Here is a 14477-nt window from a genome sequence, read left to right on the forward strand (position 1 = left end):
GGTTCATTCCATTGATCTAGATAATGTCAAGGTGCTCATTTGGCCAGAACAAGCCGAAGGAGCTAAAGAAAAAAAATGTTATCATTGGTGAGCCAAGGCCGAAGAATGTCAATAAGATTCTGGCCAGGAAAGTAACATTGGAGAAGACTCCTGATGGTAAGGAGTCAATAAAAATTACTGTCAAATCTTCAAGACCTGAGGGCAAGAGAGTTCCTCATGAGACTCGGGTCGGCCTACCTTCCAGGCACGACCGGTCGGACCGGTCGCCTCTACCGGTCAGACCGGTCAGCCAAAAAGCTGAACCAAAACTTTCAAGCCTAAGAGCCCAGAAGTGGGTACTTGGAAAGTCAACGAGTCAATGGTGCAAGGGAGATTAGTGAAGCAGAAACTCACCTTTGATCAGTTACTGAACAAGTACGTGAAGGTCGTTCTAAAAGATCGGCCTCTAAAAAAAGATTCAAGTTCATCTCCGTGTCAAGGCAAGCGTTCTTCTTCTAGGAGAGAATCCAGCAAGCGTAGGAGTGATAGCACTATAGTATTCCCTCCTCAGAAGGTGTATGCTACTATGCCATAGGCACCACCGGCATCTTGTTTTTCTTATCCTGCATGGGAGCATGAAGGATTTTGGATGTATTATTATCCGATGCTACACCCACCATCTCACCGAAGGTAGGAGGATCATAGAAGATCTGTGTTCAACCGGGTAACACGACCAGTGCACGACCGTTTGGGACCCCACCAATCAGGTCAGAGGCGGCAGCCTGCACCGGTCAGACCGGTCATAGTTGACCGATCAGACTGCTCTCATCTGAGGCCGGGCAAAGTTCCTTTTCTAAGACAAAAGTACCGTGTCACGGGAAAGAAAGTAGAAGTGCAGCCTACTGTTGATCCAGAGAAGATTAAAACTGATACTGATGTTCAAATCGATGATACTAAAGTGGTTGTTGATAATGTGGGTAAAAAATTGATAATATTTGGTAAATCGGTTAATTCTCCTGTTCAGAGGCCGATCAGGACTAATGATCATCAGGCCGGCAGCAGTAGTTCAGCGTCGAAGTACTTTCAAGCAAGGTGGTGTCCTCCAGAGTTGACTTCTACTCAAAAGAGAAAGCTGCAATGCCTACGCTTTCAGAAGAAGAAGGAACAAGAGATCAAGAAGCTGAGGGACAAACAATTCAATCAGTGCAGACCCATGGTTCCTCAGGACAAGATATGGAGGGTCAAAACAACTAACCAGCCAGCACGACCGGTAAAGCCACCTCAGGCAACCGGTCTGACCATTACATCCGACCAGTCTGACCGCCCTGAACAACTGGTCAGACCGGTTGACCCATCAATTCAGCAGAAAGCCGAATTAGCAATACCTGTTTCGGTTCCTTGCGATAGAGAAACACCACTATCATTCTCGGTACAAGGTGACGAGGATGTAGTGGATCATGAGGTCACACCAAAAAAGCAGCAATATGGAGCTCAACGACATTTATGTGCTCGGAGGGCAAAATATTGGCAAGTGATAATTTACTTTATGAAATTTTTATTCAATAGATCAGTTTGCAAAGGGCTCTCAAGATCTTGACTATGCTTTGTTTCAAAATCTTGAGCTGTTTGAAAGGTTTAACATCAGTAAATAAAGCCGAATTAGAAGTTTATTCAATTCGAGCTATAAAATTGGCAAACTGTTAGTAATAAGGCATATTGATGCTCTTACTTCTATTCTTCGGTTAAAGAATAAAGCCGAATTTACTTGGGGGGCAAAACAACAAGAAGCATTTGAAAAGATCAAGCAATATTTGTCTTCACCTCATGTGCTCAAGGCGCCTAGGTGAGGGGTTCCTTTCAAGCTTCTTGTGGAGACAGAAGGCAAAGTTATTGTGGTTGTTTTGATTCAAGAAACCAAAAGCAAGGAGTATATGATCACTTATGTTAGTCGACGACTTATTAATGCAGAGAAAAGGTATATTTTTATTGAGAAATTATGTTTGTCTCTCTATTATGCTTGTACCAAATTGAGGCGTTAACTACTATCTAGTGCTTGCATAGTAGTGTGTCAAACCGATGTGACCAAACGTATGTCGGAAAAGCCGATTTTGAATGGAAGAATCGGCGAGTGGGAATATGATGAGGAGTAGGCCCGATCTACCGAGAGGTAAGGGTACGTTCGATTGGTGGAGATCTCGACGTTGACGATCCGACTTCAAATCAGCAAGATTTGAACCCTTCAACCGCTACACCACTGCTCCGTTGGTTATCAACCAAGCACAACTTGATTGATCTCGCCAAGAAGGCTTTTCCTCCAAGCGAATCGAAGAACACAAGCAAGAAAGGATAAACACGCAATCTGATAATTGCAAGTATGAATGAAGCGAATCACAAGAGGGGGTTTAAGAACTCGATTCCAAAGGACTAATCGACACAGTGGAGGAGATCAAGAACGGGAGCCCTGAATCAATGTATAAGGAATTGTCACCATAGGTACAATGATGCAATGTCTGTTTCTCGAAGGAAATCACAAGACTAACTATCTTCCGAGAGGTAAGGGTACGTTCGTGTAACGTCCCGCCTCCCCGAGGCCGGGCCCGCTTACATCTGACTGCTTTCTAGGACATAGACTGCCCTCATAGATCAACATCAGTCTTTTCTGCAGACTTTGTACTCACTCATGCGCACCCGTGAAGAACTTCCTGGTCGGTCACCCGTCCCCAAATTTCTCCGGGCCAAGCACGCTTAACCTCGGAGTTCTTTGGAGATCGGCTTCCGGAAAAGAAGTTGCAATTTATTGGTACGGGTATCCTATTAGTCCTACTAAGCCCTGGGCCGAAGTGTCACATACTCACCCCTTAAGAGACCGATGTCCTCATCGGTCATTCCCAAACCAGGAACGTCCTCTCTTGGCCACGTCCTGTACGTCCAGTGTCAGCATTCCATGTGCCACGTCCGTGCGTCCAGTGCCAACGGTCCCTGCACCACGTCCGTGTGTCCAGTAAAAATGGCGCATCCCAGATGCCGCGCACTGACCCGCCACGCGCCCGTGCTCATGCCTCCGTACTTACGCATGTACGTGCCCGTGAAGCCGTGAGAGTCGGCTCTGATACCATTCTATAACGTCCCGCCTCCTCGAGGCCGGGCCCGCTTACATCTGGCTGCTTTCTAGGACATAGACTGTCCTCACAGACCAACACCAGTCTTTTCTGCACACTTTGTCCTCACTCGTGCGCACCCGGGAAGAACTTCCCGGTCGGCCACCCATCCCCAAATTTCTCTGGGCCAAGCATGCTTAACCTCGGAGTTCTTTGGAGATCAACTTTCGAAAAAGAAGTTGCAACTTATTGGTATGAGTATCCTATTAATCCTACTAAGCCCTGGGCCGGGGTGTCACAGTTCGATTGGTGGAGATCTCGACATTGACGATCCGGCTTCAAATCAGCAAGATTCGAACTCTGCAACCGCTACACCACTGCTCCGTTGATTATCAACCAAGCACAACTTGATTGACCTCGCCGAAAAGGCTTTTTCTGCAAGCGAATCGAAGAACACAAGCAAGAAAGGGTAAACACGCAATCTGATAATTGCAAGTATGAATGAAGCGAATCAAAAGAGGGGTTCAAGAACTCGATTCCAAAGGACTAATCGACAGAGTGGAGGAGATCAAGAACGGGGGCCCTGGATCAATGTATAAGGACTTGTCGCCACAGATACAATGATGTAATGTCTGTTTCTCGAAGAAAATCACAAGACTAAACAAAACCCTAACCCTAATGTGGTGGCGGCTACTGGTTATATGATCGTTGGGGCGTGCATGACCCCCTACCCATGTTCATAATGGCCTCCAACCAGGGTTTTTTCTACCGACCGGGCACCTCAAACCGCCGGCCTCCGGTTCCGGTAAACCGGACCGGTTTGACCAAAAACCGGTAAAAATCGGTCAAATTCAAATTTCAAACTATAGACGCCAGTTCAATCGGTTTCCACCGATTAACCGACCGGTTTGACCGGCAAACCGGTCTAGTTTGAGTGGAAATCGGTCCGTTGAACAAAAAACCGACTTTTGTTCAAAATTTGAATTTTTGTATAATATGTTTTTAGCCTAAATGAACCCTCCAACCCTCTTTTGTACTACTTTTACATTAATATAATATATAACATGTTTTACATTGTATTTGTATACTTTTGTATGCACGCTTTTTTTTGTTTAACTTCAAATGCCCGCAAAGTATATTAATTGAACAAATATTTGAAAAAATTTGAGACCATTAGATTCGTCGCAATTTGAAGTATTTTTAGGAATTTTTTGGGATTTTTTCATTTTTTTTAATTCAAATTTGGGCCGGTTTCAAACCGCCCCAAACCGGAACCTGTCCGGACCGGTTTGACCGGTTACCGCGGTATCCGGTCGGTAAATTTAACCCTACCCCCAACACGATACATGGGCCAACAGCTCAAAAGATGGTGTCGCAGAACCGTGACAGATTCTGGACGTCCTCTCGTTTCGACGATTCCCATCTACTCCGAATGAATTTGGGCCTGAAACCGGTACCACTAGAAGCTCCTTGAAATTATCTTTCCATCTATATAAAGAAAGCCCAAAACATACTCTGTATGCGACTTGGGCATCATTTTTGGTGCGGGCTGCTTGGACTCGAACTTGAGTAGTTTTTGGGCCTCCACCTTGGGGACTCGAACCGGATAAGCTTTGGGCCTTCTTCTCGACTTGTAAAACCATGTAGGTCTCCTTCTTCTTCATGCCATTCATCATGTTTGGCCATAGGCATACTTGTCATGTCCTCATCAGCATATGCCTTAGTTAAATACAATTTGGCTTGCGAATCTTTAAAATCCATGAGAGGCCAAATTGTAGCGGACTTCATTGTTGAGCATCGGATTAATGATGAGCATGATTTGCAAGTCGGCTATATTACTTGCACACCATAGAAGTTATATTTCGATGGATTGGTTTGTGATAATGGTGAAGAATATAGTGCTGTCTTGATTTCCCCAAGTGATGCTATTTTTGAGTTCTCAAACCGACTAAAAGAGGATTGCACAAAATAATCAAGTTGAGTATAAACCCATTTTATTTGGCTTCGAATTTCTAAAATCTATGGGCGTGAAACATATGGAAGCCTTTGGCGATTTACTTCTGTAAGTGCCGCAAGTATTCAAGAGAGGAATATTTGGCGTATGGAACTTGAATATGTTTTGATCGATAGTGAGCTCTATCTTTGAACTGCTGAATATTTGTTTCTCAAGTGTCTAGACTCAGACTAGGCCAGAGTTGCCATGAGGAAAGATCATGAAGGTATTGGTGTATACGACGATCGGCTCCCAAGATGAAGTGATTGTTTAGAAGAGCCGATTTTTTGCCCTACCATGATGTCAAATTGTTTCAAATAATACAAGGGCTGTAAAGGATGTCGGCGGTTTGGTGATTTATAGTTGGTGCCCGCTGTGTTGGTACATCCTATTATCAAATTATGGTCTTTCCGAGGTTGAGGATTGGAGTTCATTGGTTAGATTAATCCTCTATACTCAAAGGTGCATTGCTTCGTGTTAATTGCTACATATTATTTTACTAAACCGAAGCAGTTCTCTTGAAGAGCATGATTTAGAGCCGAGGTAATATATACTTAGGCTTGTCTCATTTATACAAGATGACGTGGTCGATATACAATATCGTCCTTGCAAAAGACATGAATGGTGCGTTGGTGCTTTGCATTGTTTCAGTGTAGGTTAGTTCTTGACAATAATCTAATCTTGGCCATTTGCATCATGATTGTGGAATATTCATTTATGAGGCCGATTGGAATGTTTTGCACTAACAAGCAAGCTAAATATAGTTCTTTTATTTCGGCTAGAGGTTTATGATTCATGGATATAAGACTGGTGGATGTTAAATATATTCATTATACGCTCTTAGTTGTGATTATAGAAGACAAAAGACCAAGTGCTATTCATTGTAATTGGGTCAGTTTGTGCATCCATGGTCATTTGAAGTGTGAGATTGACTTTGGACCGTATTCCAAACAATAATAGCCGAAGTGGTGTGTACTCAGGTTCGTATCTCACGAGAGATGCAGGAATATGAGCAGCAAGGTGAAACCATCGTCTTGAGCCAAATCAAGATATGTGGTTAATCGGATTCCTTCATCATTAGAGACAAGATGTGACCGGTGCACAAGTATGTCTCATTATTTCAGTTCATTTTTTGTTTGGAAAAATGTTTCTTGATACGCAAGCTTTACCAAGAAACAGGGAGGCATATGTTGACACCCAAAATTGGCATGACTCAGGTTTTCTGGACAATCTGGATAGACCGGTCAGACCTCTTATACAAACCGGTTAGACCAGTCAGGAAATTTTTGTCAAATCGTCAATTGGACCGCATCATTGCGTAGATCTCGTCGATACGATTGAGATGGATATATGAAACGTCCAATTTGGAGTCCAGATGAGGAAGTTATGCCTCCCGGAAGATCTGCACCCCGGTCTGACTGGTCTGACCGGTCCGAAACGCCCAATCCGAGTTTGGAGTTGTATTTTGACATGAGATTTGTTAGGGTTTCATCTCCTAATGGGTACAGGTCTTCCCACCCTATACATATGAAGGGCCACAGCCGATTTTGGGGGGGGGATCCCAATCGATTCATCAACTCGTACCTTACTTTTTATTTCTAAATCCTAACTTTTCCAACTCTATCTGCTGTTCTTCGCTCGTCTCTATGCCGTTCGATGGCGCTCTGAGTGGCCTACCGACCTCAGAGCAACCCTAGCTCCATTAGCTCCGGCGGGGTCTTTTCCGAACTCTTGATTCTAGGTCTTCGCCGTCTTCCTGGAGCACCGGTCTGACCGGTCCGCATAACCGGTCTGACCGATCTGCGCAGAAAGGCTGCTGGTGTTGATCGTTTTAACGATTTTGCTGCGCGTTCTAGCGCATTCGAGTGTGTGACTAGATTTTGCGTTAACAGTCTGCAATGCCGCCCCTAACATCCGCCCACTTCACCATCTGTGCTATGCACAGGATAGTTGACACGTCAAACGGATGCGGAACAAACTTTGCAAACGATTTTTACGGTCAGGCAACGGAACGAGCACTTTTTACGGCCACGATGGCCCGCCGGTGCTCCGGCCTCAAGCACTGCCGGCGCTAGAAGCTCCGACAATCCGACCAGGCGTCCAGGGCACATTAAAACAGATGTGAAATTACAACGCGAGACAATTTTTAGTGCTTTCGACGAAAACAGAGTAATTTTTAAAATTGTGTTTATGTAGAAACGCAGAAGAAACACTAATTTTTATTTCCACACATCCCACTTTATACTCCATTTACATTATTCTAAGAACTCTGCAATTGCTGACGTGACCGCAGCTCAACAATCCGTGCATGGCGTCATTTTTAACTTGTAAAATATTGTTTCAATAACATGCGAGACAGTCAAATGTGCATTAATATAGTCCATAACTACGATCGGTGACAAACCAGGGTCTCCAAAGCTAATTACGCATTAAAAGCACACATTGCTACGAATTTTAGTTTACTATCCCTCCAATTGCCACCGTAATTTGCTCTCACCGAAGTGCTGGTGGCGCTCCGCTAGCTATTCAATTCTCACCTCTTGGTATCTCTTTGTTGTAGGTCCTCTCATTTGGGTTTGAGAGAGATTTGCTAGAGTTAGAGAGCGAGGGAGAGTGAGGATCTTTGAGTGATCGTTTTGCTAAGCTTTGATTGTTACTAGAAGTGGCATGTAATCTGATAGAGTGAGGTACCCAAAAGTTCAATTTCGTGCTCAATTGTTCCCTTCCTTTGAAATCTACTATTTAACTTTTTCGGGACTTTTGGAGCTATATTGGGTGAATTTTCGTTCTTCACATTTCGGCCCAAATCTTGTGAAATTTGTGGGGGGTTTTTGTTGCTAGGATCTTTGTGAGCAATTTTGATGTGAAATTAAGTTGCTAGGATCCTTAATTTGAAGTTTTTCCTAAATTCGGATTCTTGCTAGGATGCACGTTTTTTTTCCCTCGGTACATGATGGATTCTTGATCGTCAAGCAAACTTCTTTTTTAATCTATTTTATAGATTTATTAGTAGCTGTGGATCTACCGTTCAAATTTCATTTGAATTCGTGAAAGTTTGAGGGAGTAATTTGAGTTTGATGCTTTCAAAAAAAATTGAGTTTGACTATTCGGTTTTGTTCTATCTTTTTCCCTCTTTTCCTATCTGTTCATTTGCCTCGAGGAGCTTTCGGTCAGGGGAACGAGCAGCGCTGCTGGCGGCACAAGGGGCAGCTAGCACGCGGCAGCGTCCAGGCGGGGCACGCACGCGGCGGCCCAACAGGAGAGGAGTGCGTGGGTTCTGAGCAGCAGGCCAGCGGAGCACTCTGCCTGAGTGCAGCCTCGCACGCAGGCCGGTGGGGCAGACAGCCCAGCAAGGCAGTACGCTGCGGTTGGGTCAGCTCGCAGCAGCAGGCCCGGCCGACGGGGCACAGCCCTTCGGCCTAGCGTGTGAGAGCAGGCCTACGTGGGAGCACTATGAGCATATATATCTCCATTTTTCTCATGTTTATTTAATTCCTTCTCTTTATGCTTTATTTATTTGATTAGTGCTTGTTCTTGCCGTTCGCTTTTAGACCTTTGCCTGCTTAGTGTTTTGCTTGTTCTAGCTAGACTTGTTTAGACCTTTGCATGTCTTAGCTTTTGTTAATTAGTTTTTGTTCTTGTCAATCTTAATACTTCTTCTTGCAGGCTTAGTTAAGAGAACTCTCGTTTGTAGTGGTTAGTTCTAATCCTTTTGGTAAGACTCTTGGTTAGCTTGTTGGTTAAGCTTTGCTTTCACTTGATTTTGAGTCGTGTTAATTATTGTTGAATCATCGCATAATTGGTCAAGTGAAGCTTTCGTCGTAGCCTGTGCTCGAGTTGCTTATTTCTCGCTTGCTTCTGCTCAGTGTCGAGCTTTCAACGTTTTGGTTAATTGTCGTTTCCGCTTTGTATTGAGTTTTTCCTAACAATTTCAAGGGTGAACATGTCACGGGTTGGCTTGTGTCACCTTAACGGTTAGAAGAGAGACATGTCGGATTGAATTCGGGATATATATAGATCTTCCAAGAAAATTTTTAAAGGCACCCATCCACTTTCTCCGTCTGTAGTCGTCCGCCCAGGTCTAACTCAATCCACATGTGTCGGAGTGCATTGGAATGGAACTTAGTGTAATTTCCACTCCAGTCCATTTCAAAACATATGGGTTCACACCAACTTACAGAACACACATCGATTGAGGTGAAGATATATGAACATTGCAAACACGCCCGAAAGTGAGAATTTTTCCACAAAGCCCAACAATACGCAGTCTTGTTTTTGCCTGCTATCGAAAGTGGGATCACCCCCCCCCCTCCCCCTATGGGTGGGCAAAATACCCGAAACCCGAAAACCGAACCCGAAAAACCCGAGCCCGAACCCGAAAAATCCGAACTCGAAAAACCCGAACCTTAATTCGGGTTCTAACCCACGGTACCCGAAATTATTACGGGTAATTCGGGTATTGGGCCACGGTACCCGAACTACCCGAAAAACAGCCCAACTCAAATATGTTTGTTCATTTTTGCAGGCAGCCCAGCCCAACAGGCCAACAGGCCACCAGCCCACCACGGCCACGGCACCAGCCCACCAGGCTACTAACCCTAGCGCCCCAACTCCAAGACCCCGGCGGCCCGGCCCCCGCACCGCACGCACACAGCACGACGCCCCGACCCCAGTGCCCCGCCGCCGCCTCCACACCACAGGGCGACGCCCAGCTGGCCCCGCGCCACTGCCCGGCGCCCGGCGCCACCGGCAGACTCCCGCCGAACTCGCCTCCGGGATGCGCGCTCCGCCTCCGCCGCCGGGAGGCCCGCGCAGCCGCAGGGGTCGGCCTCCGCCCGCGGAGGTGGAGGGGCGCGCAGGAGCAGGCCTCGGCCGCCGTCTCCGGGACTCCCGCGCAGGAGCAGGCCGCGGACGCCTCCTCCGGCAGGCGCAGACTTGGGGCCCCGACCCTCCGGGACACGCGCGGCGGGATCCAGACTGCGCCGCCGCCCGCCACCGAGCGACCGAGCGTGCAGGAGCAGCCGTGCAGGCCCCCAAGCTCGAGGCGGCGAGGTCCCTTCTCCCCGGCGTCGCTCCCCGCCATGCAGAGCCCCGGCGACCCTAGCTTCCTCAAGAGTTAAGACCTCGACAACACACAGCATGGTGCCACACCGGCGACCGCCACCGCCGTCCGGCTGTGCCTCAGTTCGGCGACGGCCAGCAATCAGCTCGTCCGCTAGTTCCTCAAATCGGGTAATTCGGGTAAACCCGGACCCGAACCCGAATTTTCGGGTTCTTCTTTTTCTAACCAAATTTCGGGTAGTATTTTTGGAAACCCGAAATTTCTAAAACCCGAAAAACCCGACCCGAAATTTTCGGGTAACCCGAACGCCCAGCCATACCTCCCCCCCCCCACACACACACAAACCCGGGTCAACAATAAGTCTTGGGAGACAGATTTAGGATGCCGTTGGAATCGCTCTGAGGTCTAGAAACAGTAAGTAAAGCCAGCATTTAATATATATATACACACATACATATATATATATACACACATACATACATATATATACACATACATACATATATGTACATATATATATATGTATATATATACATATACATATATATACATATACATATATATACATATACATATATATATATATATACATATATATATATATATACATATCTTGTCTAGTCCAAACATGTCTTATTCCAAGTGAGATCTAGCATAGATACGCTGACGGTACGCAGTGCCTGTCGCCAGCGAGCGCCACACAAATTATATTTTTAATTTGGCGCGATGGAACAGCACCAATCATGGATATGAATATGATGATGACGACGAGCTTCGTCCTCCAACCACCCAGCGCGCGAATCGTGGTTTGGACGTGTACCTGTATATCCTACTCACTCCGTTACAAATTATAGATCGTTTAATTTTTTTGACCTCAAATTTGACCACTCATCTTATTCAAAAATTTGTGTAAAATATCACTTCTTTTGTTGTGGAAGAATGACTTAAATTTAACAATATTTGTACAAATTTTTTGAATAAAATGAGTGGTGAAACTTAAGATAAAAAATCAAATGAACTACAATTTAAAACAAAGATAGTACCAAATAGCTCCGATCCGATCGAATTGTTGCCAATCGGACGACAGTGACAGCAAGTGATGACAGCATTAGAGATATATACTACACGCGCTACACATGTACCCAAGCGTCCTAATCGTGATCTGATGGCGAAGCGATCAAGCAGCAGCATGCAATTTACTCCGACTTGTATTGTTGCCAATCAGCTGACAGCTGCAGCAAGCGACAGCATACCTTACGAGGCACGATAGATAGATGCGGGCTTGTCACATGCAAATTGGTCACTTTACCAGAAACCACAAATTAGAGATTAGGAAGACAATCATAATAAGAGACGTAGGAAAAAAAATGTATTACCCATATTACATTTCAATCCGGCAGTGGTTCGGGAACTGGCCCAAAACTGAACCAAACCACTTAATGATATATGTTTTACACTCCAAACCACTCCAGACCACCAACTTTTTGAACCAATCTAAACTAGACTGCAACATTATTTTAGCCAAACCACCTTTCAAACCACGGTTCGTGAACCGCGTGGTGTCGTCCATGTTCAACCCGGTCGCCGGCAAGAAGATTGATGTCCTCGTCTTCACCTTCAAGGACACCGGTGTCGTCCATGTTCAACCCGGTCGCCGGCAAGAAGATTGATGTCCTCGTCTTCGCCTTCAAGGACACCGGTGACACCAGGGAGCCCGTGTGTAACACCCTGTGTTAATCGTACTCGCTAACCACGTGTTTAATCGCTAATCGTGTTCCAACTGCGTCATTAGCGCTAATCGCGTTCGCATAGTAAACATCTGCTTAGCGATGTTCGATCTCGTTTTTGTCACTGATCCGAGCTTCAAATCAACTTTCGCCCAAAACAAAAGTTGTAGCTCTTATCATTCTCTACAACTTCTATTTTGGCCAAATTTCACATTCCAATGTAAAATTTGGAGTTTTGGATGGTCAAAGTTAGCTGAAAACCACTCAATCTCGGTCAACGGTGACTCCTCTGTTTTTGCTCAGTTCACCGTCGGCCATCGACGTTGGCGTCGCCACGCGTCGGACGTCGGCGAACCTCGCCCGCCGCGCTCGCGTGCCCGTCCTTATCCTCTCTCCCAAAGCCGTGTCCGTTTTCCCCTTTCTTTCTCCTTCCTCGCGCGTGGGTCGAGCTGAGCCGAGCACTGACCTGAGCCGCCGCCGGCGACCGCCCCGGCCGTTCCTCGCCGCTCCGCTCGATTTCCTCGCGCCCCAAGCTGAGTAACCTCGTCCTCCACCTTCTCCATCCATCCACAAGTTCGATTTCGCCATTCCCCGGCCGAATCGACCTCCGGAACCCCGGCCGCCATCACCGAGCCCGCCGAACTTCGCCCTCGCCGTCGAACTCCCCTCTCCGGCCTCCTTCCGCTCAAATCGAGTCGCCGGTGAGCTTCCTCGCGTTCCACTCTCCCTTCCCAACCCTATCCCCGCTCGATTCCGCGGCCGCCGGCGTTGGACCACCGCCGCGCCGCCGTGAATGGCCGAGCGCCGCCGCTGTGCCGTCGCGAGCCGCCTTCGCGCGGGCTCCCGCAGCGCCGCCGTGCGCCCCTGGGCCGCTTGGCCTCCCGGAGTGCCGCGCCGCCCCTCCCCGCGGCCGCCTTGCCCCGCCGCGGCTGGAACGGTGCCGCCACCCCACGCCGCCGCGAGCTGCCGCCGCCGCGCTGATGCCGCCGCCGGCTCCGCCCTAGGCCGCCCCGCGCGCGCCCCTGCACCGGCCGCGGGCGTGCTGGCCCCTGCGCGTGGGCCCTGCCCCGCTAGCGCTACCCCGCCGGCCGGCCGGCCCTTGGCCGCCGCGCTCGCGCGGGCGCGCCGCCGCGCGTGGTCGGGAGCAGAGCAGGGGAGCCGCCCCCTCTCTCTGTTCCACCGCCAAGTAGGGCCCACGGGTCAGGTTATTAGGGGTAGTTTTATTTATTTTTGTTGATTTCTGCAGAAATCTTCCAAAAATCGTAGAAAAATGCAGAAAAATCCTAAAAATACAAACTAAAGTTTGTTAGGTTTCTAAAATCAAGGTCTTCTGATGAAAAATATTTGTGCAGGTGAAATGTCACCTTTGCCCCTGCTTAAATTGTGTTTTGTGTTTAAACTAGTTTATTTGCTATCGGTTGTTTTGTTTGTCTAAAAATCATGAAATTTATGCAGTGGCCTAATATTTGTATGTGTAATCCTCTATAAAAATTTCAGGTGTGGGTGCTGTGCACTTTTGTGTAAGTTTAATTGTGTTTAGTTTAACTGGCTAGGGTTAAAGTAAATGCTTCCCATCGTCGATAAATGTTGGAGATTTTATGTGGCATGCTTTACCAAAATCATTGTTATTTTGATAATCCTTGTGGCTTGATCATACCTGCAGGTTAGTCTTGCTTTTAATTTGATCCTAGCTAGGCTCTTTTCTTTATAGTTGTTGTATTTAATTCTTTCATGCATGCATGTGTTTTGCAACAAAACAAATCCCTAGTTAAGTTGATCCATGTTGTTCTAGGGTGGTATTTAAATCTGTCGAAGCGAGTTTAGTAACTTTTGCTTGATAGGAAACACTTCAGGCTAAAAGACATTTGAACCAGGAACCCGTCTCAGCACTGAACCATCTCTTTTGAACCATAGTTAGGGCTGTGTTTTATCCATGCTTTCTTGTATGTTTACTGCATTGCGTTGCATCATTTCATGAGTTTCATGCATGGCATATTTTATTCGTGTAGACGCTGAAACCGACGTCGTCTACAAGCTGGTTGCCGGGCCGGTCCAGGAGCCTTTCGCAGGAAAACCGCAGCCAGGAGAAGTCGTTAATCAAGCTCCCGGAGAAACCACTAACCCTGCTGACCTGCAAGGCAAGCCCCGGAGCATAACCATAATTTAAAGTATTCAATGTTTATTTAAGTATTGTGCATTTATGTTCTAGGAGTTGAATGGAACCATAGTATGCATATTCCCTAGGTACCGTGGGCCTATACTAGTATGCAGGTGTCGATAGAAATGCTTTGCTAAATAGGATTTCGGTAGAAGTCGAGTGATTACTGTCACTCGCGAGTTTAGGATCTTGATCCCTTAGCTTTGGCTTGAAATGAATTGTTGAGTAAAGATAAATGGAGACCGGGCGGAAATGAGTTGGTTTTGGTATGGAATGGATGGAAAGTAAGCTCCCGCCTGTGTCGATTGAGGACCGTACCGTTGTTGGCCCTGATGACCGAGTTTGAACAGTACTAACCACATACCGGAAGTAGGAGGTAGTCGAAACCGGTAAGCTGTGTACCACATTACAGCGGTGATTTGAATCCCGCCATGCTACGCTGGGCATGGGAGTTGGCGGG

General features: G+C 46.8%; 1 protein-coding gene across 1 annotated transcript; it reads left to right on the plus strand.

Moving 5' to 3' along the window:
* The first annotated feature begins 358 nt into the window (after nucleotides 1-358).
* Nucleotides 359-10190, plus strand: LOC120700957 (predicted GPI-anchored protein 58). The gene is made up of 2 exons (XM_039985143.1): nucleotides 359-414; nucleotides 9596-10190. The coding sequence occupies exons 1-2, from the start codon at nucleotides 359-361 to the stop codon at nucleotides 10188-10190; spliced, it is 651 nt and encodes a 216-aa protein (XP_039841077.1).
* Nucleotides 10191-14477: the final 4287 nt, after the last annotated feature.

This window comes from Panicum virgatum, chromosome 3K (assembly GCF_016808335.1).
Source record: "Panicum virgatum strain AP13 chromosome 3K, P.virgatum_v5, whole genome shotgun sequence".
NCBI lineage: Eukaryota > Viridiplantae > Streptophyta > Magnoliopsida > Poales > Poaceae > Panicum > Panicum virgatum.